Here is a 25892-nt window from a genome sequence, read left to right as displayed (position 1 = left end):
GTGGTATGAATTTTATTTATGAAAACATTAAATAGAAGGGGCAGAGTATTGACCCTAGGGAACACGAACAGAGATTGCTTGAAATGCTGAAAGTTTTTTTGCCATTTATTTGCCTGCTGATGATTTTATTTATTTATTTATTTATTTATTTGTCTTTGGTTACTAGGAAAGCCCAACTGGGTAATACCCATTTTCAGCAGATGCCCAGGTGGACACAGAGTAGTTACATTTCTATTTACATTTATGCATGAACAATAGTCACATTTATCCATTATAAGATTTTACAGAGGTGGAAGAGAAAGCCCACATGCAACTTAACGGATTGCACAGACAGTAGTTAATTTGTCATTTCAGTGAGAGGCTGAGTATATTCTGTTTAAGTAGAGTATTAGGAGAGTATCACATGGTGAATACAAGTCTCAACCTTGAGATAAGCATGTGCAGGACCAAGATTGGTTAAGATGTTGCTTAAGCAGTGGTTTAAAACTGCTGAATTTGTCAGGGAGTTTTATTTGTGTGGGAATACTATTCGAGTTTAGCAATGCATTGGAGTAGAATGAGTCTCCTGCAATATTATTTGGCTTATTTTTAAGTAACAAGAATTTGTTACTAGAGCGGAGGTCCCTTGCTGGACAGTAGGTCAGTAATTAGTTATGTAGTGCACAACATTTTTCTCGATGATGAATGAGTTTGTGCACTGTTAGTTGTGAATATGTTAGGTAGTTGTGTAGTTCAAGCCAGTTTAATTGTTTTAAGCTATGACAAGGTCCTATGAGGGATGCTAGTGGTAAATGTAGCTACTTTATTGTAGCAGGAGGCAAGTTTCTTTCTCTGAGTATTGTTTAAGTTTGTTAGGATATGAGTGGTGTATAAGAGAGTCATCAATAAGAAGGTGATGGCTACAGTTTTTGTTGCAGTAGTATCTGTAAGGAACCCATTGATCCAATAAAGGGAGCCTAATTTCTGGTGAGTAGATTTAATGGTGTGCAGTATATGCTGGCCATATCTGAGATGTTCATCTGTTATAACACCTAGAAGTTTACTGTGAGTAGTGGTTTCAATAACAGTATTATTTTCTGACTTTATGGTGAAACGTTGCTTTTGATTTTGGCAACTTTTTTAAGGTAAAAAGAATTAACTTAGTTTTCTGGGGGTTGAGTAGGAGGTTTGATTCTTTGAGCCAGGTTTTTACAAAGGAGAAAGATTTTTAGGTAATATCTTGGACCTTATTTATTGTTGAGGCTGCACATATTAATGTTGAATCATCTGCATACTAAACTAGCATGGTGAGTGGAGGTGTAGAGGCCATTAATATATTAAATAAGACAGGACCCAGGATAGAGCCCTGAGGGACACCTGTAGTAACTGTTTGAAAGGATGAGTAGGTTTGTTGTCATTTAAAAACTTGTTGCCTTCTAGAAACGTAACTAAGAAACCACAACAAGGAGTATTGTGAAAGTTTTGTGAGGAGAGTTGAACGACCAGTTGCTGGTGCGAGACAGTTTCAAATGCCTTTGACAAGTCTAAGCACATGGTGGACACAAGCAACCATTGTTTCTATGTTGGTTTATTATATTGATAAAATGTAGGAAAGTAGTAGTGGTGCTGTGCTGGGTTCTAAAGCCGTGTTGTGTTTCTGAGAGCAGGTTATTTGAGGTTAGTTATTGCATCAGCTGCATATGGTTGCATTTCTCCAATATTTTGGAGAGGGGAAAGAATATCTGTTGGTCTGTAGTTATTAAAGATGTAGATGTGACACCTTTGTGCCGTGATATGATGTAGGATTTTTTCCACATCTATGGCACTTATCTTTCTGCTATGTACCTATTAATTAGTATGGACACAGGAAGACTATGACTTCTGCTGCCATTTTTAGGTAGTCTGATGGTAGTTGATCTACAGCTATGGAAGTATTTTTTAGTTTAAGGATCAACTTCCTTATGAGTGAGGTAGGTACTGGGCTAAAATTGAAGAACTGTGGGTGCTTTTGATTGGACAGGGGTAGAGAGAGGGGGCAGATGTATTAGTGTCTGAGAGAGATAATACTGATTGTATAAAGTAGGGATTAAACTGTGTGGGGATGGTCTGTTGTATTGTTTGTTTTTGGAGAGGGAGTGGTGATCTTGCCAGTGTGGAGTAATTTTATTGATGACCAAAAGCATTTTGGGTTGTTTTTATGTTTGTTTTGTAGGTTGATGTAGTATTTTTTCTCATCCTGTTTGACATGGAGCTTTGCAAGATTTCTAATATGTCTAATTTGCTGGTAGGCATTTTGAGTTCTATTTTTATACCAAATTTTCCAGGCTTTATCCCTTTCTGTCATATTTTTTTTTGTTTCCTTTGTCAGCCATGGTGCTGGGTTGGACTTTTCTCTTTTATTATGTACTGGTGCTGGATTATTTAAAATCTGTAAGAATGTGTTTTTAAAGTGTTGTACAGCAGTGTCTAGTGGCAATATTCTAAGTACATTCCAGTTATATTGTTTTAGTGTTTCATTGAAAATGTCTATGCTGAAATTGGTTGTATTTTATATTTGATTATAGATAATATGTTTATCTAGGTTGTGGTGATTTCTAGTAGCATATATTGGTATGTTTGCCTGATTTATTTGTAAGAATCCAGTCTAATGTGGAGTGTCTCCCTGAAGTTTTGTCGATTCTAGTAGGTATGGTTATTAATTATCTGAAGTTGAACAAGTTTATGGATTCAGTGGGGGTAGTAGGATTTATGATTTGCTGGTCTATATTTAAGTCTCCAGATATTATAGTTTCATGGTTAATTTGTTAAGATATCCAATACAGGATGCTTTCAGCAGTATCAATGTTATTCCCAGGTAGTATATCAATTTCTGTTAAACGTATAGTTTTAATTATTTAGTCTATGTAATACAACTAGATGTTTCAGGACTGGTTCTTTAAGAAGTTGCACTTGGTTGTTGAGTGACATCATAATTTATTCTTCTAATTCAAATTTGATTGGATGAATTGTTTGTATTTAAATGTTTTTTAGTGGAAGACTTTTACTATGATGAAGTCATAGGTTCATAGGTAGGTACTAGGCTATTGGCCCTAGGGCCTATATAAGCCTAGCCAAACGGTACCCTGGCTTTTGCCACCCAAGAAAATTATTTTCCTGTGCCCCTGTCAAGCAGAGCCACAGAAGTGATCCCCGGGGTGAATTTCCCATCTCCCATCCAATTATAAAGATTTGTCTTGAAGAGTGCTAATGAGGAGCTTTGTTTGATATAGATAGGTAGTTTGTTCCAGAGTATGGGAAGTCTTTGGGACAGGACTCTATCCCTCCAGCATTTTCTGTTTATTGTGGTGGCAAGGTTTAGGTCCCTAGAGCATGTAGCTCAGAGGGATTGGGATTTCTTTAAGTGGAGCATGTCCAACAGATTTGGGTTTGACATAGCTTTGTATGTTAAGCAGAGATCGCCTCTGAGTAGGTGATATGCGACAGAGTAAAGCTGGAGTCTTTTGAGACAGTCTGCATAGGGCATCTGTTTGAGGCTGGTAATCCTCTTTGTGAAGTATTTCTGTGGCCTTTCCAGTTGTTGTAGATGTCTTGTGAGGTACATACCAAAAGGGGCGTTGTACTCTATAATGGGTCTAATGAGTGATGAGTAGAGGAAGAAACCTTTTGTGATGAGGTGTGCCACATAGAAGGATTTCCTGACTACTGTGACAATGTGGTTATCAAAGGATAGACTACTGTCCACCTGTGTCCCAAGGTCTCTTATCACACTTTCGGTGTTAAGTAGACTGCCGCCTATGTGATAGTTCATGGGTACAGAGTTTTTAAAAAAAGGGATGACAGTGCACTTTTTGGCATTGAGCTTGAGGCCATGGCTTTGACACCAGGCATATGTCTCAGTGAGGCCCTTTTGTAGGATGTCCACATCATTAGGAGTTTTGATTATGGCTCCTAGTTTGCAGTCATCTGTGAACTTTTTTAGCCAAAGACCTTCTGTGTTAGCCTGTACTTCAGATAAGTAGATACCAAACAGGAGAGTACCCAGGACTGAACCCTATAATACTCCACTTGCCACTGGTCTGAAGTTATATTTAGAGTCTTCTACTTTCACAGTGTGGGTTCTGTCAGTGAGCCAGTTGGCAACCAATCATGTGACATAGGGATTTGTACCTAGTTTAGTGAGTTTATCTGTTATTCCAGAGTGGGGGATGGTGTTGAAAGTCTTGGCGAGATCTAGATAGGCTGTGTGAACCACCCTACCCTCATCTACATCTTTGGTGACCACTTCAAAGAAATCTATCAGGTTTAGGAGACATGATCTGCCTTTTGCAAACCTGAACTGGGTAGGGTCCAGAGTTTGGAGATTGCCAATGTGATTGTTTATAAGTTCCATGATGATATGTTCTATAGCCTTGCAGATCAGGCTCATCAGGCTAATGGGGCAGTAGTTTCCGGGGTCCATGGTGGCTCCCCCTTTGTGGAGGTGGATAACCGTTGCTGTGCACCATTCAGAGGGCACAAAGCTTGAGGTGAGGCTATGATTGAACATAGTACTTGGGTGGGATACGAGTTTGTTCTGTAGTTCGTGTAGAATGCAGCCTGGGATGTTGTCAGGTCCCATGGATGCTGTGTTCTTGACTTTGGAGAGTGTTTTTTTAACTTGTGACGCCGTGATTACAGGAACTTTGCATTCTTCCTGTATAGAGATGGGCCCTTTAGGGGGTAAGAGAGGGGTAAAGTTAGCAGTGAACCTATCTGCCAGGATGCTGGCAATATCAGTTGGTTCTGTATATTTAGTGCCATTATGCTGCACCTCAGAGTAGATCTGAGTGTTGCCATTGAGATTCTTGACATAGCTATAGAATGTTTTGTGGTTGTCTTTAGAATCAGTGGTGATTTTGTTTTCATAACTAGCTTTGGAGGATTTTATGAGGGATCTCAGCATCTTACTGAGACTGACTACAGAGTTCCTCCAATCATGGGATTTTACTCTTTTTTGCAACAGTTTCTTTCTTCTGTTGTAGAGTTTGTTTATGGCAGGGGACCACCAGATTGGCTTCCTTTTTTTGGAGGATAACATCTTGGTTCTGTTAGGGATTGCACAATCCATGCACTCGTGTAAGTGCTTATAAAGTGCATTTGCATAGGATTCAGCAGTCATACCTCTATTGTCCATCAGCATGGGTATCGTGAAGTTTGCCACTTCTGTCTTAAGAAGCGTGAAGTTTGCTTTTGAAAAATTTTTTACGATGGTTTCCCTAATGGGGGTTGGGGGTGGGATGTGGATGTCTAGGGTGATTAACTTGTGGTCGGATCTGATCAACGAGGAATTGACCTCTGGTGTGGAACACCGGTTGCCCATGTTGATAATGACCAGGTGTAGGATATTGCTCCCCTGGTGGGGGTGTGGATAAGTTGATCCAAGGCATTGGCATTTATGAATTCCAGAAAACATTGAGCACAAGAGTTGGTACATGAGTAGTTTTCCCAGTTAATGGTGGGGTAGTTGTAATCGCCCATTATTAGGTTGTTAGGTTGTACCCTAATATTTTCCAGTGTATCAAGAAATGAGGAGTGGGAATCCTGGGGCATGGTGGGGGATCTGTAGCAAGCTACAATTTGGATTGCGGTCTTGCACTTGGATAATCTCGGATGAATTATGCTGAGCATCTAGCCTAGAGGTGTGGATATCCATAATGAATATGGACACGCCTCCACCTTTAGTGTTTCGGTCCAGGTTAGGTGGCCGAAACGTGTGGTATGAATTATGGCCTGGTAATGCAGGGGTGCTCTCTGGAGCCTTGAACCAGGTCTCTGTCACTGCACAGATGTTGATGTTCTCCATTTTAAGGAGTGCCTCGAGTTAGTGCATTTTCAGGTTTAGACTTCTAGCATTAAGTTGCATTACCCTCAGATTTTGCTTGCTTGTACCTGTTACTGTGGTGAATTTGTCACTTGAACCTTGCCTAAAAAAGGCACTATAGGGGTGGCAAGAGCCTTAGCCAGTATCCGGAATCCCAAAGGCGACAGGTGCAGGCCATCTCTGGCAAAGCATCGTGGTTTGTTGATCATGTCATCCCAGGCAGACAGATACTGGATCCCTTTAGAATGACACCAGAAGGTTAGCCAATTGTTGAAGTCAATCATTTTGTCCTTGTACTGTGGTATCATTCTGGGTGATGGCAGGATGCTACTCAGGGCTAGGGTCATACCTGCCTGGGCTACAAGATTGGACAGCTCCTCCATGTCTCTTTTCATGTAGCCCAGGGAGGTATGTCTCAGGTCTTTCACACCAACATGGACAATGACAGAGTCATATTTGTGCTTGTTGTGGAGTGACCTGAGTGCGTGCTTTATGCGGCGGATCCTGGCACCTGACAGGCAGCTGACAGGAACTTTCGCCTTGTTTAGCATGGTGAGTGGAACATCAGTGTGCCTGACTATAGAATCACCTATGACTACAGCATTAGGTATGCTGTTATGCCTTATGGGCTGTGGTTGAGTGGCACACTGAGTTTATGGGCTATGTGTCATTTGGGTTGTGTTGGGGGGCGGAGGCTGCACGCATTTCTGCATTAGACATCCCTGTTGCTTGGGTATATTTTTATTGAGAGCCGCTGCGAATGTAGGTGTGTGTTTTGTGTTTCTGTGCATGTGTTTTGGTGGTGTAGGTTTTGAGGGACTATGTGATGAGTGTGGTATGGTGCAAGTGTTTACCTTCTCCTCTTGACTGTTTAGTCCAGTCTTGGGTGAAGAGAGCTTTGCTTCCAGTTTGGCTATATACGTGCATCTTTCACAGGTTGTAGTGTTGGGTGGTAGGAGGAGAGGGTTGTCTGTGTACATGAGGCAGTTGCTGCATTGTCCCAAGATGCCCAGATTCATCAGGTAGACAGGAGAAAACACCGGGACCTGACCCTTTGTTGTGGAGAGTCTGTTCCACTTTTTGTTTTTTTATATAGTTTGGTTTTTAGGAGTATTAGAAGTTTATTATTATTAAAGGTGAGTATTTCATGTGGAAGTAAGGTGATGGGGAATTTTTATAGATGATTGTTACATCACCTGCATGCTTGTTTTGTCTGTCATGCCTGAGTATACTGTATCCAGGAGGGGTGATTTCATTATTCCGTATTTCTTTTTTTTAACCAGGTTTTAGTAGCTATGACTACATCAGGAGTGTATGTGGCAATGTAGGCATGCATGTTATGGTATTTATTGACATACTTCTTAGGCTCATATTTAGTAAGGTGAGTTTGGGTTCTGTTTTTTCATGAGATGTATTAGGTGACTGGCTTATTTTGAGGTTGGAAGTGATGGTTTTATGAACAGTGGTACCTGGGTTGGGGTGCATAGCTCTGCTAATTTTTGAGTTGATATTTTGCAGAGGGAAGAGTGTGACCAGTTATATTTTGGTCCTGGTTTGGTATCTGATCATAAATTTGGATACTTAGTTTTAAGATATTTATAAATAAATCAGATATGGTTTGTTTGTAGAGGTAGGGTGTTACAGAGAAAGATAGACTGGGTAGATGTTGATATTCTTTGTGAGGATTGGTTGAAGTATTTGAAGGAGGTGGATTTGATAATTGGTGATGAAGGCTAGTAGAGTTAGGAGCATCGTATTTAACTTGGGTTTTAGCTTTGTTGTAAATAAGGATTAGAAAACATTAGGAGGGTGCTGGGTCAGTTATAGAGATGTAAGCTGATAGTTATAGAGGGCAAGGATTAAGACACTGAGAGAATGTCTTAGGTGGTAAACAAAAGTGGGTGCTACTATTGGGAGCAATTCTATTGAACGTTTTCTTCCGGAAGGAACTGATGGTATTGTTTTGAGGAATATGTGGATGGTGCTATGGAAGTATAAATGTAGAGTATGAGGGGGCGTGTGGGAAATGGTGGCAGAGAAGAGGAACAGAGTGACCCCAAGCGTTGGTGAGGGTGAACAAAGTGAGTTGAAAACTTGACAATGAGAAAAAGAAGAAAAGCAGCCACAAATCAGCTGAGAGAGATAAGTAAAAGGAATAATGCAGTTTAAAAGGCCTCTGAGCTAGTAGATGAATGTCTTGATTTTGTTGCTCTAGGACACAGTTTTAGCAAGAGAGTTAGTCCTGTATCACTTTGTCCTAACTACTGGTAATAACAGTAAAACTTGCACTTGTCTGTTGAACAACTGTATAATGTAAGGATGTTTCTATGGACTTTGAAATGCAAAGTCCAAAGGCCACCCCAATCCCCACAGATCAACAAAACAATGAGAAAAAGTAAACCGGAATGCATTAGTGCAGCTGTGGAAAATTACTGGCTCAGAACTCTGTGACTACACAAGAAGAGAACTAAACTTAAGGAAGGGAGACAGAGGACTGCTAAAAATAATGAATTGACCACAGTTAAAGGTCAAAGTACCAATGGGACTGCTGTGGTCTAGAAAATGGAACTCTTATAGTGAACAAAGTTATTTGTTTTAGGCTGCCATAATATTTTTATTTACATAAAGATATAGCCCACAGACTGGTGATCAAACTGCAGACGTCTCTGCTGCATACATATCTATTTGCTTGCAGGGGCACTTTTTTTAGCAAAGTAAAAACACACTAAAGAGACAGTTGAGTGCATTGCGTCAAAGCTGACTGTGCACAAAATACTAGTTCAGAACTGAAAGTGGTTTAATAACTGTCTCAGGCAAGGAGAAATAAGAAAGTAAGGGGAGACCAAGGATGACGTCTTGAAGGCATGCAGTTTCACTAAAGAAAGGCAGGAGAATGTAAATAATGGGAACGTGAAGTAATGAGATTGAGGAAAATGTAGGAGAAAGAAACTTGAGTAAGAGCAGTATGAGTAAATGTCAGGGTCTGTTAGGAAGTAGAGAGTAAAAGCTGACCAGCAGGTTGTCCGTTGAGGAGGATTTACAGAGTATAAGGCTATTGCTTATAAACTAGGACAGTGAGGCACCTGTCTTCAGATGAGTCACTATGCAGGCTAAAATACTCACAGAAGACTGGATGTCCCTAACACTTACTTAAAGCACAAGGGCAGAGGTGGTGCATACTTTCTCCTAAATAATGATGGGTGACTGGGCTCAGACTGTCTATTGGATGAGCCTACTGTGTGTGTGCTTTAGTAACGTTTCCTGTGAACCCTACAACTCCCTTGCACCTTGCTACAGAGCGGGGAGGAATCATGATTGCCTGAATAACTGTGAAACCAGGAGAGAGGAGAGCGAAGTTCAGAAAATTTGGATTCTCAAATGTATGTGTTCTACCAGGAACTATCTCCATGTAGGGAATTAACTTTGCTACCATAATCATGACATGACTGGACTATTCAGTAGGTACTTGTGCTGCTACTGCTTTACTCCTTTTGAAGTGTGTGTGTGTGTGTGTGTGTGTGTGTGTGTGTGTGTGTGTGTGTGTGTGTGTGTGTGTGTGTGTGTGTGTGTGTGGGTGTGTGTGTGTGTGGGTGTGTGTGTGTATATTTGTGTTTGTCTGTGTGTGTGTGTGTATGTTTGTGTGTGTGTGTGTGTGTGTGTGTGTGTGTGTGTGTGTGTGTGTGTGTGTGTGTGTGTGTGTGTGTCTGTGTGTGTGTGTGTGTGTGTGTGTGTGTGTGTGTGTGTGTGTGTGTGTGTGTGTGTGCACAGCATGCACATCCGTCTGTCTGTTTGCCTGTGTGTCTAGAGGGTGTTGGGTGCATTCCCCCTAATGTATCAATGTTTCAATGTATCAGTGTTTGCTACTTTATGTTCAGGGAAAAATCATCACATTTTTGTATTTGATCCATCTCTGCATGTTTGCTGCTTTAATTGAGTTAAGCTCAGCACAACGTAACACATCATTGCTCAGTGTTATACTCATAATGTGGTATGAGATTTACAATGTTGTTTACTTTACGTATTGTGGTTATGTGGTGGTGGTTGCTTTTATTTTTTTGTGGTTATGCATTGCATTTGATCATTCAGTCAGTTATATAAAATATACATAGCATTTTCTTTTGTCCACTCTAGTTCACTGCTGCAGAACATTTATGAATCCCATATAATGAGAGTAATTAAACATTCCTGATTTGATCACTGCAGTGGTATGCATAGCCTCTGTGAAGCTGACTTGTATAGCAATAGTTGATTGTTGTAGTTGCAAGTGGTAAAGCAAATATGGAGTTAATGAAAAAACAGAAAGTTAACGTTTAGTAGCATTTAAATGTATTTGGCAAGGTAAATATAACTAATTACAAAAAGAAATGGAATCCATGCTATAGAAGTGTATTTTTTATAAACAATATGTAAAGCTTCTGTTAATTTCCAGATCTGTTCAAAATGCTTTTCTGCAATGAAATATGGTGCTTACTTAAAATGAACGTCTTCTTTCAAATATATGATGGAAAGTGTATGCACTCTAAGGTAAAATGTTATTAATATTACATTCAAAATGTACTACAGAATGTTTTTATGCAAATGGGGTTTTGAAAATCTAAATATGCTGTATATTTTAAAAGGGTAGTTTAATGTCTGAAATAACTGTAAAGGATCATGCTTGGATATTTAAATCTAAAAGGAAATGTGTTTGTATTTAATAAAAGATTATGCAATTTACACATATTGATGGAAACTGTTGTATTGTAAATATCTATGTGTGCTTATATTTGTATTTTGTCATTACTGAATCATACATTTTGTTTCACTGCTTACTGGAAAACGTTAGACTGTGTTTTAAATTTGTAGTTTTGAACAAGTGTTGTCGTAGCTCTTAACCTCCCATATCCAAAATGAGGAACACTGCTTCTCATAATGTGGAACAGATGGGCAAAATGTGGAACACTTGCCAACAGCTTACTAACAACTTCAGATAGGAAGCTTGCCGGATTGCTAAAATGTGGTATTTTAGGTTTATAAAAGTTCTTTTGATGAATTAATATGATCAAGTACTATTTACCACAGATATCAGTTTAAAAATTTCTTATCACTGAATGTGTGACAAGCTGTTTCATTGCAGAACTGTGAGAAACATGGACGCTTTAAGACCCAAAATGAGGAACATTCCTCATAATGAGGTACACTTGAGAGGTAGGTTTGTTGTATTAAACAAGGAATATAATTTAATGCAGTCAGGAAGATTAAAGAACACATGCATTTATGCATGGTCTGAAAAATGTGTGTAGCATGCCCATGGTTTGAAAACGGCCCAAAGGTACATTTAATCTGCCACTGGCCATCTGCATTTTGAATTAATGCAGATTTCAATACAGTTTCAATGAATGTAAATATCAAGGGCAGAGAAGTTTACAGTTGCTCATGCTTAGTCTGTTTTCATTGTAAGACTGTATTGTTTTGTTTAGCAAATTGCTGTCAATGTTTCTGCTGTAAAATTTGAAATAAGTTTTAAATTAAATCCAAATATATGTAATCATTAGAGAAGTAAAGAAGAAGAAAATGGAATCCACATTGACCGATTTGAACACCGTTTACTGTAATTGGGGAAAGATACCCAAGTAATGGGCCAGTGAATAGCTGTGGGGTGGGGTCTGACCCATTACTCTGCCTAGGTCAGCCTTTGGCTATGATCCGGCTGTTGTCATATGTAATGTTATCAAGTGCTCCCTGTATCAAGAATATAGACTTTAATGCACTGATCACACTTGAACATATTTTATGTGTCAATCTGGTTATTTCACGGAATTTGGAGTACTAATAGATACTTATAAGAGGGTTGCATGACAAAACAAAGTGTTCAGCACTGGAAAATGTAAAGACTGCTGTGTGAGTTAAGTTTTGGTTTCTTCCATTATTCCATTAACTATTAAAGTATTTTTTGAGTGTGATGCTCTGTCCCCTCCACCCCATTGTTATATATAATTAATAAGATCAGTGTACCTCAAAATAAGGGAATTGTCTAAGATACTACAGTTTCAGTATATACATTTAGTCAACAAATTTGCACATTTCAGTACTGAACATTTATGTATCAATCTTCTGTTTTACTCCCTCTTGCAGTATGTGGCTTCTTTGAAGTCTGTGTTGAGTGTATAGCTCATTCTGACGGGGTCTGTTTCATCAGTACTGTAATAAATGTGTTTTTTTAGCTACTTCAAAAGGCATTGTTTGACTCTTTTGGTGCAACCACAGATTAACCTTATGTGCTGAGAACATAATCTAGTAACTCATATTTGTGCAAGAAACAATGACAGCAGTGTGATGCTACTGTATGTTGTAATAAATGGATCAGAACTGATTGATCTGACTCTCAGACCTAAAGGGGCATTGTATTAGGTGAGGAGTCTGATCAGGAAAGAGTACCGTGATAAGATGACTTCTTGAGGATATTCCATTGGAAGTTAACTGGGACAGATAGAGGAATTTCCTTGTAATGGTGGGAAAATGATGATCAAATGACAGTGAATTGTTCTCATAAATACCCAGGTCTCTTATAACTCTATCTTTGAAGTGGAGTCTCACTTATAAAATATGAGGTGGGAACAGCATTTTTGCTGAATGCTACTGTACTGCCATTTTTTGAATTTAGCTTGTGACTTTTTTTAGTACAGGTGGTATGAGCATGCATTTTTTTAGACCATTTCAGTTTCCATGGATGAGAAGATAGCAGCACCTAGCTTGCAGTCATCAACAAACTTGGTCAACCACACTTCAGGAATATGGGCTTCACTGTCTACAAAAGAATTGCCAAACAGGAGAGGTCTTAGAAGTAATCCCTGAAGAACTCCAGTAGTTACAGTTTTACATTAAGAAAAGGTACCAGCGATTTTCATTACTTGGTATCTGTTGAATGGTCAGTTTGCAATTTAGTGAACAATGTAGGGGTTTACAGTAAGTCTGTCTAACTTTTCAATAATACCAGCATGGGGTATAGTGTCAAAAGCTTTGGTCACGTCATGATAAGCAGCATGCACAGTGACCACTTACACAGCAACTCTGATCTTTTCAGAAAAAAATTACTAGGTTCAGAAGAAAAGACCTGCCCTTCACAAAATCAAACTGTGTGGGATCTACATAATTTGAGTTGCCCCTGTGTGCCTAAGTGCATTTTGCTGATTAGTTATTTGGCTTTGTATTTAAGGCCAGTCATGTTGATGGGTCTTTAATTACCTGGACCTGTAGAAGGGCAGTCCTTGTGTAAAGGAGTTGCAGTAGCTGATCTCCAGGTATCAGATTCAAACCCTGTGATATCCTGAAGTTTAAAAATGTAAGTAGAGGCTTGGATGGTGAAAACGTGGAACTGAAGGGAATGCAGCTTTGTATGTTATCTGGTCCCACAGAAACATTATTTTTACCCTTGACAGACATTCTAAGACTTATTCCTAGATGATTACAGAGAAAACTCAGTTTTCAGAGGTAGTGGGTGTACCACTGTTGGTAGGTGGGGTAAAGTTAGCACTAAATTTGTCTGCCAATATATTGGCTATACCCTTAGGATTGCAATGTGTGATGATATGGATGAACTCTGTGCACAGTTGAACACTATTCCTTAATTTCTTGACATAACTGAAGAAGGATTTGTAGATGTTCAACATCAGATCATTGTCGTAGTAGTATAAGCTTTTGGGGTTGTACCCTGCCAAAGATGTGATCAACTAACCAGCTTTTCAAAGCACAAGGGCACCTCCCATGCATTTTAACTGCCAGGAGTTTTAACAGAGATCTGTATAAAAGGGAATTAGAACTCCAGAAGCTTCAGAGCTTTCCTGCAACTGAAGTGTGCTCTTTCTGTGGACTTTATGATACTGATGGTCAGCTAGCGATCCTTCAAGGCTAGGCAGATAAGTTCTCTGGTGGGGAAAAACCTTCCCACTATTTTATTTTCTAAGGAAAATGATATTTTTTCTGACAAAAAAAGTAATTTTATAGGGGTTGTCATTACTTCTCATTGTTTTTTTGTAAGAAAGATTGTAAATTTCTTTTCGTTTTTGACATATTTTTATAGGATTTTACTGTTTTTTGTGTGTTGGGGCAGTACTTGATATTTGTATGGGTCTGTCAGTGCGTTTTATTACCTTAAATCAACTTTTTACATCAAGTATGTTTACAGACTCTTTCAGGCTCTGCTGCCCATCATTGAGGTTTCTTACTTAGCTGTAACCATAGAACAGTTACCAATCTCCTCACTCCCCCCCTCAACAGGAAGAAGAAAGTTATCAGGGAGTCTTTGGGTGTCGAACTGGCACATTTTGTTTTTGCCTCCACTGCCTATGGGTAACTCTGCTATGGCCAGACATGATTCCTCAGTAACTTATCATTTTCTCAAAGCTTGTCTGATGTAGCACATACAACCACTAAGTACCAGGAGTTAGACATGTCCTCTGTGGCTGTAGGAATGTCCTCTGTAAGCAAGGGAAAACCAGTCTTGTTGGTCTTGGGGGAAGAGGCAGGTGAAGATCTACCACATAACTGGGAAAGGGAGCCTCAGCTCTGGGAGACTGTGCTGGCCTTGGGCCAGGCAGTCCACTAGGAAAATAAAGCAAAAAGTAAAAAAAGTTGGTTTTTCCTCTTTCCCATGGATAGGGGCGATTTGCTAGGGAAGTAATTAATGTTTTTACTTTGCTTTATTCCTCTTCAAAAATGATGAAAAGAGAGTACCTACTTTTTCTGACTCTAATTTCCAGTCATAAGAGCAGGGACTGACAAGATAATGTTCTGCTTTAGGAAGAGTCTGAATCTGAGGAAAATGTTTGACTTCCCTCCAGAAGACTCATCTTTTTCCAAAATGTTACTAAAATGAAAGAGTTCTTTTTTTCTTCATTGGAAACAGAATGAAATTCTTATTTCCTAGTAAAAAAGTATGATTTACAACAGTTAGATATGCCACAACTTGCAGCTGTTCTTCCTGTTTTATCTGCTCTCCAGGATGTTTTCCTTCCAGCTTGCAGTTTACCTGATATTCTGTCCTGTCTCTAGGAAGTCTGATACATTATTCAAGGTACCTCCGATTCAAAAATTCTTATGTAACCCTAAAGCAGCCATGCAGTAATTTTCTTATCTAAACCTGCTTCTGCTAGACATAGTGATAATGCCTATTGCATTTCCTTTGATAAAGATGGAGAAAGTCTTTGACAAATTTGGAAAGAAAATGTATTCTTCTACCACTTTAACATTCAGATTGATAAACAGCCAGGCTCACGTCTCTATTGAATGTCTCTATTTCTTTTGCTTCTCATGTAATTAAACATGTCCTAAAGTGTTTTCTTGATGTTGCTGGTACTGTTTCCAGTGCTGCTCCTTCTGGTCATTCATGAGAAGACTTGCGTAGTTACATTCTCAAAGTCTTCCTGAAGATATTAAGACAGATTTTAAACTCTCCCTGGACAAGGAAGTTCTGTTGGCCTTTCTGTAGCTGAGCTTCTTAAGAGACTTGATAAGGGAAGAAAGTTGATTCCATGGTGACCTAAGTCTTTCAACCTTCCTTTTTAAGGCAAATAAAAATTTTCCTTCCACCTCACCTCCCTTTTTCAAAAAAAGACAACTTAAATACCAAGGTGCTAACAAAAAGGAATTTTTAAAAAAGCAATGGTAAGGAGGCCTCAAAAAGAAAGGGAAAATCTGTCAAAGTCAGGGGCAGTCAAAAATGTCAGAGTGACATTTTTCCTCTTCACCCCCCCCCCCCCCCCGGGCAATCTCTTACTCTCTCTCGGTTTACATCTTCCTCTGTGGCACCAGATCATTTCATACCAATGGGTTCTGAAAGTCATTCAGCAGGGGTATACTTGGAAGTGGGAGTCCTAGTTTCCTTTCCTGGGGATTCCTTCTTGTCCTGTAAACCAGATACCCCTGCTTCTCCTTTTCTGGAACAAATGCTATTTCAGTTGAGCATAGAACCAGTGCCTCTCTGCCATGTGGGCAAAGGGTTTTTATTCAAGGATTTTTCTGGTGTCGAACAAAGAAAGTACTTGCAGGCCTGTACTAGACTTTTTCTTTCTCAGCTTTTTATCAAGATACCAAATTTCAAAATGCTATCCCTTCAGAACATGCTACCTGTTATCACTTTGCTAGCTTTCATGGTAAAGCTAGACTTAAAAGATGCCTACTATCACATTCCTATTAGCAAAGATTTCAGATGTCTTCTAAAATTTTCTGTATCTAGCTTGCACTACCAGTTCTCTTTTACCCTTCAGACTATCTACTGCTCCAGGTGTCTGGCTGCAGTAATTGCTTAATACATACTTCAAGGCATTCACATCCCATGTTTTGATGATGGCCTTATATTTACAAGCTCTTTCTTCCAGTTGTCCATAGTCCTTGGCAGGGGTTCAAAGTCTCCTACTCATTCTGGGGTTTCAGGTTAACTCACAGAAATCTGTTATCTCTTCCCACAGAATAATTTTCCTGGTGTATTATATATAATGTCCTGGTAAGAGATTTTCTTCCTCCAAATGAAGTAGAGATGTACCAAAAATATTCCCAAGTTTTCTCAATCAAACTCTGGTATCTGCCAAGGAGAATATCAGAATTTTGTGATACAGAGCTTTTATGATTCTTATGATTCCCTTTGACAGACTTCACATGTGAAAAAAATCAGTGGCACCTTGACTTACTCTGGACTCGGCCTGTACACCCTTTATCTTTCCAGATACCCAAACTGGGGTTTGCAAAGAAGGAAGCTCTATAGTGGGTAGATCAATTCTCTCAGAATCCATGTTTCCCATTCTACATCCTGCCTCCTGTCCAATCTGTCATGATAGATGCTTCAAACTTGGCCTGGGGAGTGGTTTCAAAAGCATATAAATATCAGAGATGTTGGCAGTCATAAATGCTTTGAAAACCCTAAATAATCTATGATCTCCAGGACCTCTGCAAATCCAGACAATCAACCTCACAGTGATGAGGTACATAAACAAACAAGAGTACCACATCCTACTCCCTTTTCAGACTTGCTATGGTAGCCTGAGGGTGTAACAACCCTGCTCAATTTGATTCTGAAGGCAAAGAGCAGGACTAGGACAGACCCTCACAAATATAAACTGCACCTGGGGGGGTTTCCAGGAATTGCTACAGCTGTGGGGGCACCTCAAGTAAATCTGTTTACCTTCTCTTCAAACAGACAGTTAAAGAAATTCTGCTCCGTGTTTACTTCCAAATAGCCCTGAAACAGATTCTTTCTCATTCCCATGGACAGGAAAGTTTATCTATGCTTTTCCACCCTTTCCATTAATTTCCATGGTACTTCTAAAGATCCAGAAGGACTCCCCAAAGGTAATAGTGGTGAATCCCCTTTGGACCATTCTTCTTTCTTTTGAAACTGGCCAAGGACAGTTACCACAAGCTTATTCACAGACTGGGTTTGCTGACACAAGACTGGGCTGTTGAATATACCCCAACCTGAATACTCTTCAGTTGAATGCCTGGATGCTAGATATTTAATACCTTTTAGGCACCCTTTTTCTGAGGAGATGCAGCAGGTACAGAAAGAAGCTAAAAAACTACTACCCTTTTAAGGCCCAGCTACCTCTGGTTCTTGATTATTTGGAGTATTGTCCACTGGCCTTTCTTACTCTTCTATCAAGATTCATCTGTTGGCCATTTTCAGTTTGTCTGCCCTTGAATTTCCCCCTTTATCCCAGTTCCTGTGAAACGGTTTTAGAAGGGGTTTTACATATCATTCCACCTGGAAAAAAGGTGGCTCCTCCTTGGGAACTAAATTTTGTACTTGAGAAGCTAACATTTTTCATAGGATCATACAAGGCTACTAGGCTAACAGCGCTATAGCCTTTTTAAGCCTAGCCATTCATGTCCCGATTTTCTCAATTATCAATTCTCACTGACTAGAATGACTTTGGTATATGCTTATGCTTTAGGGCATCTACAAACATTCCCTGTCCATAATGGCCACAGGCAATGAGCCAGGGGCATTTTGCATTTTCCCATCCATTGGTCAAACTGTGTTTGAATAGTCTTAGGCAAGATTTTGTTTCACATGAATGGGGAGTTTGTTCCAGAGAAGGGGTAATATCTGAGACATATACCTGTCCTTCCAGCATGATTTGTTTATGTCACAGACAAGGTTTACTTCTTTAGCTCAGATAATTCTAATGCTTTTTGTTTTGTGAATGTTTAGCAAATTCAACAGGGCTGGATCAGAGAATGCCTTGTAGATTAGGCATAGGTAGCACCTCAGTAGTTTGTAGGAGACCGAGTACAGGCACAGGACTTTGAGGTGGTCCGTATAGGATATATTCTTTACACCCTTCATTCTTTTAGTGAGGAACCTCTGTGGCTGTTCAAGCTGCTGCAAATACCTGGTCAGGTATATGTTGTAGGATGCATATACCCAACCAGGCAGGTATATGCTGAAGGGTGCATTGCACTCAATTATTGACCTAATGAGGGCTGAGTATAGTGGGACTGTGATTTCCTTAGACCTGGATACTATGCCCTTACTTATAAGTTGCACCAGGTAGAATGATTTTCTCACTACCATGGACATATGGTGATCAAAATTCAGGCTACTGTCAACCTGAGTTCCCAAGTCCCTTATCACTGGGTCTATTATCAATTTTGTAATTTAAAGGGGTGGTCATCTTCCCAAGGGGTATAATTATGCATTTGGTTTGCACCGAGTTTTAAAGCATAACTTTGGCACCAGTTATTTGTCTGTGAAAGGACCCTCCTGGGGGATATCTACATTTTCCATTTGATCCAGCACATCTGGCTGATTTGAGGTTCTTAACATGAAAAGCTGCTTTGCTCACTGCTCTGCCTTTTGCTAGGAGAGTACGTGATCACAAGCACTTACGCGGAATCAATCCTTCCTCATTTTTTTCACAAGGACAGTGGTTCTTTGAAAACTAGTCCTTACTGTATGCCTAAAGAGTCTTAGAGTTTATCTTGACGCAGTCAATTATTTTCCCTATCTTTTTTTCTGATCACAAAAACAAGGGAGAAAGAATTATTTACACAGTGGATGTCCACAGGCAGATCAGTTACTACCTAGACAAACTCAGCTGTTTTTTCTCTTGTAAAGGTAAAAGAACAACCAGTATTAAACCAGACAGTTTCAAGATGGTTGTCTCATGCTTTTTATTTTTGCTGTTTTCACCATTAAAAGTGACTTCTCGGCAGGGTTAGGCCCCATTTCCACCAGGGTTTCTTCTGTGGCTTTCTGGAAAGTAATTAATTCTAAAGATGTTATAGAGGCTGAAACTCTGTCCTCTGTACGTACTTTTACAAAGCACTGGATTCATTTTCCAGGACCAGAGCAGACTTTGCTAGAACCAATGCTAGATGTTCTAATAAGTCAGTGTTGAAGTAGCCTCCCTTGATGTTCTAATAAGTCAGTGTTGAAGTAGCCTCCCTTCCCTCCATCCCCCTCTTTGGATGCTGTATTGCAAGAGTGTGGGTATGTATTCTCTTACGTATATAGTTACTCTTGTTTTACATTTTTTTTCTTTCAGGGTTATTGCCTCCCTTCTTGGGACAAGAAAAAACTTAACCTTTTGGTGCTCTCACTGCCTTTTATATGGAGCTCTGCTCGAGTTTCTGGCAGGTACATTATGTAAAAGGTGCCCTTAAGCTTTTAAAAGCTGGCTGGTTGGTCATATCTGTGCAGAATGTAACCCCAATAGCTTAGGCTACGTATTATGGTAAGCTTGCTTAAACAGCTGTACTTTTCCTTTTGTATGTAGAGTGACCGTAAGTTCATACTCTGTTTTACAATTTCTAATAGTACTCTTAAAGTTCCTTGCTGGCATATTTCAGTAGGTTTTTGAGGTAAGAAGATGAGGATTTCTTACAACTTTTTACTATTTATTAATATTCCTGAGTTCACCATTATATTTATGGCAGATGAATAACAAAACGTTTTAGTGCAGTTGTTTAGATGCTGGTAAAAATTTGAAATGAATGTAACAGTCCTCTCAGACAGGCCCATTTGCAGGGAATTGATGGAAATTTTGCATAGAACTTTTACAACATGAAGTAAATTTGCCGCGAAGAAGCCCTTAAAGATAGTTTTATTTGATAGTGGAGTGGTAACATTAAGCCTGACAGCAATGATAAACTAATTTTAACTACAAGTCGGTAACTGAAGTCTCCCTAGCAAGAAAATTCTTGTTTTATTTAACCCCTTAGTGCTTTTAAGGTAATTTCTATGATCTTTGGGGGAATATTGATGAGGATCTGTAGCTAGCAGTGAAGCAATAGTTGGATTTGCTACATACGATTGGATCTCTAGGAGCTGCAGGTTAGGGCTGTAGATAATTTGACGTTAGGTATTGGTGTTACTCCCTCTATTTACCCAAGGGCCTGAGTGCATGATAGGCAGTGAGACCTGGCTATTTCACTGTGCAGCAGTCTGGGGAGTAACATTTTCATCAACCCCCTTTTTCGCCATTTTGTATGTGGGGTTGGGCTTTCATGCCAACTGTCACCATCTCTCTCGATTTAGTGTCACTTTCCTACCTTCTTTGACAGTCATGCCTTACTGTCACCAGTTTTTCCTAAAACAGAGTCCACCCATGTCTTTGCTGGATTCCCAAATTTCCTCTTGCCTTCTTCCTCCCTGTACTAAATCTTTATAACCAGATTGCTTTTTGCTTTTCTGCACGTGTCCAAACCAGCTTAATCTGTTTTCTTTAACCTTCTCTGTAGTTGGAGCTACTTTGGCTTCTGCTCTGATGTCCTTATTTCTTCTTTTGTGTCTGTTCCATAGTGTGCATCCTACCACCCATCTCAGGCAATTCATGTCAATCACCTCTAGCTTTCTGAACTGGCCTGACTTTATTTACCAGCTTTTTGTAACATACAATAGTACCGGTCACACCATTGTTGTAGCTTTGACCTCCTCATTCAGACTTCTCTTCTCCTCAACCATACCTCCCAGATATTTTAAGCTGTTAACCTATTCCACTATTTTCTGCTTTTATCGCAGTTCTTAGCTTCTTCTGATTTTCCCATTTGCTGCCATAACAGCTGTTATCTGTACTTAGTTTCATCCTATGTGCCTTCAGTTTTGCATTCCATTCTCCAATCCTTTGCTGAAGTTCTTGCTCAGAGTCTGCTTGTAGTGCCACATCGTCTGCGTACAGCAACTTTATTGATATGTCCTCTGTGACCTGTTTGCTAATGTAGTCCATCACCAGTATGAACAGGGGTGGGCTGAGAGCAGAACCATGATGCACACCCACTCCCACTGGGAACCCCTTTGTGAAATCAGACACTGTTCGTATTTGAGTCATTGGGTCCTTGTACATAGCTTACACTAATTTTACCATGTCTCTGTGACTTTGAACCATTGCAATACTGCCCAAATCAGCTTTCTTGGGACCTTGTCATATGCTTTCCCCAAGTCTAGGAATGTCTAGATGGACTCTTTCTTTATAACAAGCTTCTTAATTGTCTGACTTACTGCAAGCATTGGGTTGGTTGTGCTGCATCCTGATCTGAATTCAAACTGCTCATCTCCCATCTTACTTTGAGTAACATTTTTGTATCTTGTGAAATTTAAGCAACGTAGAATGTGGCCACTCTTATCAGTTCTGCCTTGCACTTGTGTACGTGTTACATTTCACTGCACTCTACCTACACAGAAGTGCTGGGTGTTGATCACTTTGGATATTGGATTAGTGTATGCACTGCTCCTCACTGTCACAAAGCTGCCCAAGCCTTGCACAGGCAGGCATCTCTTTGAATAACGTTTATATCTGAATTTCTGCAGCAAAATGCCTAAAGGATGCAGGAATAGAGGGAAGTCTTCTGTTGTGGGCGTAAAGGTTAGATGGAAAGCATCTGCATAATATAGTTTATATACAGCAGTCCATCTTTTTGTATTCAATCTCTATTTTATTTTATTTTTGTAGATATTTTGGAATGTTATGATGGATTCTTGTCTGTCTACACAAAAGATGAGCAGCAGACAGAAAAAGAAGAAAAAGAAGTCCAAAAGAATCAGCAGGAGGAAGTGAACTGGAATTCTACAACTAGATTGGATGAAGAGGACTGTGCAGTGGAGGTACAAAAGCAAGGAGATGAAAAACAATATAAAAATATCCTTAAGAGCTCTCTCAGTGCACAGAACTTAAATGCAAAGTTTGAAATATTACTTGGTGTTGCACAATAACAGCTTATGACATTAACATTCAGTTCTTCCTGGTCTGCTATCATGCATCTAAATGTCCTTGCCCAAGACGTCTGGATAAAGCCCAAAGTAATTTTTTTTAATATTACTGTAACTTACTTAAAAAAGGTAATAAACAGCAGGTTTTCCATCAGCATGCATTTTCTGAGCAATAAGAATTATGAAACTACTATCTGGCACTGTTGACTGACTGTAGTCCTCAATGATTTATCTGAAAATTAAATATTTTATGAGCGCAATGCAAAACAATGAGGCAAATTAGGGTCATTTGAGAAGTATGTCTGGTTCTGTTGTGTCTGAAGCACAAGAAAGTGATGGTGGTGTAGAGGGCTCAGGAATAGAGCAGATGTTTCTTCATCTTCATAAATATATTTTTTCATGTCCTATCCAGCAGCAGAGCAAAAAGTGGCTGATGCAAGTTTGTCTCCATTTTTAAATATGCAGGTGCCTTTGTAGATGTATTTTGTTTTCTTATTTAACCAAGTAGTAGAGATTTACCTGCCAGGTAGGACGGAAATCTATTTTTCATTCAGTGAACACTGTGCCCTTTCAAACAGGAGTTATTTTTAGATGCATTCATTCTTTCCTTGACGGTGATGCTGTGAAGAATCAGTGTGTTTCTAGGGAGTGCTTTCATGACTGTAAATGTTACAGAACTGTTAACTCTGTTAACAAGAAGTTACAAAAAAGAAGACTGCTGAAGAATGAAGCATTCTGTTCTTATTGCTCTTACTTTTGACATGCATTTACTACTGCTCCTGTGCAAAATACCCTTTGCACCATGTTGTGAACAGAATTTATGCTATCCATTTGCATTTCTTTTTTTAATACTTTGTACTTGGAAATGACTCTAATGTGTATAGCGTCGCTTGCAGCCCAAACTTATACCTTACAGTTTTTTAGCTCTGAACTGTGAATGCAGTTCTGTGTTTAACTTAAAAAAGTCTATTTTTTGTGAGAACAATTTCTGTTTTATTTTAAAACCAATTTAGCTTTACTCCTGTTTTTTCTTCATTTCAGAAAGCTTATAGGTCAGGTCGTTCCTTTCCTGTCTGTTTTAACTGACAATTTACATTTTCTTAATTGTCTCTCCCTAGGCCTTGGTGTTTTTTACCACTTTACCCTTGTAGTTCTTTTTAGTTGTTCTGCTACTGTTTTAGAGTTATTTCAAGCGTTTCCAAGATGAAATTACATTTTGGTGCTTTTCATTGTTTTTTAATACTTTATTAAGAATGGAGAGCATAAGGTGTTAAAAGTATAAATGTGGGCATAAAAATCTAATCTGTCCCGAGATAGACACACATGTTTCTGCTGTTAGGTGAAGAACATTTATATGCTTATTTTGATAGGTGTCAATTTTATACTCTGTAAACTGTTAGAGATATAAAGAACAAACTGCTATTAGACCCAAATGGAACATGGCTTTAAGTCTGCCAGTAAAGCTTCTAAAGCACAGCTTTGTGGTCAGCTTCATTTACATCTACAGCTGAGCCAAGGGTTGCCACCTTTTCAGTGGCCAAAATGGGACACAGGCAGCGTGGCCAATGTAAAACATCAGATTGGGTGTGGCCAAGCATGTGACAGCATGGACATTCCAAAGAAGCAGAGACAGTCGAGAGGTACTGTAAAGAATACTACATTTACCTCTGAATATAGCCCCCCCCAAAATACACAAACACACACACAAACACTTTCACCTTTAAAAACTAGCTTTTGTAAATCATCCCGAAATAGCTACTATAAAATCTATTTGCAGTGTACCACACAAGGTCTTTGCCTCATAGGTACAAGGTACAGGGTTTGATTCTAACCTTGAGTTATTGGCTAGGCTTAAAATCGCCCTTCAGGGCAGTTAGTCTAGTATTCACAGATGAAGCTATGAACACACTCCATTTACCTCTGAATACAGCATTAAGAAAACTAATAAAAAAATAAAACAAAAGAAACAGAATACAGTTCCACCTTTAAAAGTTACAGAACTAAAATGATAGTTGTACTTACACTACAGTGCAGAACAGAACATCCATTGTATTTACTTTGGCTGGCTTCCCATTAATCTTAGCACTTACACTGGTAAGTTGTCTAGCTTCCCTACCTCTGGGCGGGCGGGTTGGCTGGCTGGCATCCTTCTCTCTGAGGTGGTTGACTTGCTTACCACATTGCTGGCCTCCTGTCTGTCTAGCTAACCTACTGACCACCTTGATAGCTGTCCATCTTACTGGCTGGTTTGGTGACCACTTTGCTGGCTGACCTACTGGCCTTGTTGCTGGCTAGCTGACTGGCTGGCAAGCTGTCCTCCTGGCTGGTTTGTTGGTCTCATTACCAGCTGGCCTCCTTGCTGGTTGGCTGGCTGGCTTAAAAACAGATCTTTTTTTAAAATACTCCCCACAGTTGTAGTAGTGCTGGTAAGAAAGTGCTCTACAGCCGTTGGCTTTATAGGGCTCCTCTTCATGTGATCCTCATGGCCTATGTAAATTTTAGCCAGTCACTGCACTGCTTTCACCACCCGTACCTAATGGGGAACAGCTCTCCCTGAGGGTCTGGCTTGGTGACATCATAGATGAAATTCTGAATTGCCAAGTGAAAGCCTGAAGTGCCTGCAGCTTTTTCACAGATTCAGCAAAAGTGGGATTTTTGTGTCCCTCTGCATCCTGATGCAGATGACAGGATCATTAGATCCAAAACATGTGTGACACACTGATAGCAGGACTGGTAGCAATGGTAGCTGCACCCATGGCAATTGAGACTGTCTCTGCTAGACATAGGGATAAAAGGAAGGGTGGCTGGTGAGGAAAGGTCTGATGGCAGAAAAGCCAGAAGTAGAAGATATACCAAAATCTGAATATGTAAAAGTTAATATATCTAGAAAGTTCTGTGATTTTTTTTTTATTTCCTATTAAACTGATCAAGACAGATAATATGTCATCTTTCATGTCCAAAGTATGTAGATTTTGTTTTCAGCTTCCAAACCCTCAGCAGCAAGGTCTGCTAGAAGTTACTTTATTCCTCCAATAGGCATTAACAAAAAACATCATGAAAAACATCATGAAGGCCTTTTTATGAAGGCCCAGCAAAAGAAAAAAAGCCACTTTACATTCTGGTACCAGAACAGACAGACATATTTATTATTTACCTTGTTGTTTGATTAGAGTATTTCAGATGTTCATCATGTTTCACTGTTGCAGTCATTACACTTGGGTTATCCTGCTGGCAGGCTAACCGCAGTCGGCCTGAATTCCAAAGTCCTGGTCCGGCATCGGCTGCTGTTGCCTCTTCCCTGACATCAGTGTGCCAGGGGTATAAAAGATGCAGCCGACACCATTTTCTTCAGTCTTTCTTGCTGCGTGGTGCCCGAAGCAAAAGCAGTTCGCAAGTGCTGGTAGGCCGACTCCTGAGATTTTCGTGTTCGAATTTCAGATCCGAAGTCTTCATTTAAAGCTAAGTACCCCATTGGGGAAACGTTTTTCTTGCTCCAGACCGATGTCAGAAAAAGTTAATAATTGTATTTCTTGTGGGAAGCAAATACCTCATAAGGACTTCCATTCTTATTGTATTCCTTGCCTATGCCCTGATCACGATGTCGCTAATTGTAAGTTTTGTGCCAGATTTAACCAACGTACTATTAAGCGTCTGCACGATTTTGCATTTCACTACTTTGGCCGAAGATTTAATTACACGATGTCATCGGATAGCCATCCGACTACCGCACTTCACAAAAGATGCAAGGAAAAGGACAGGCATCCGAGATCCAAAACTGATGAGGCTTCTTCTAAGCCAGCCGCCGGTTCTCAGTGAGGCGCTTTCGCAGCTCCTGATGCCCGCTACCTCAGAGCCGTAGGCCGCTTCCGACTC

General features: G+C 39.7%; 1 protein-coding gene across 1 annotated transcript in view; it reads left to right on the top strand.

The window, feature by feature from the left end:
* Window positions 1-25892, top strand: part of DLG3 (discs large MAGUK scaffold protein 3) — a 3698230-nt gene that overhangs the window by 385043 nt on the left and 3287295 nt on the right. Inside the window, exon 3 of the mRNA XM_044057417.1 lies at window positions 21763-21914. Coding sequence (XP_043913352.1) covers window positions 21763-21914 — 152 coding nt within the window. The remainder of the gene's footprint in view (window positions 1-21762; window positions 21915-25892) is intronic.

Source organism: Protopterus annectens, chromosome 15.part0, assembly GCF_019279795.1.
Source record: "Protopterus annectens isolate FY-2018-M chromosome 15.part0, PAN1.0, whole genome shotgun sequence".
NCBI lineage: Eukaryota > Metazoa > Chordata > Ceratodontiformes > Protopteridae > Protopterus > Protopterus annectens.
The sequence above is the reverse complement of the archived record's forward strand: the minus strand, read 5'-3'. Positions and strand labels throughout refer to the sequence as shown.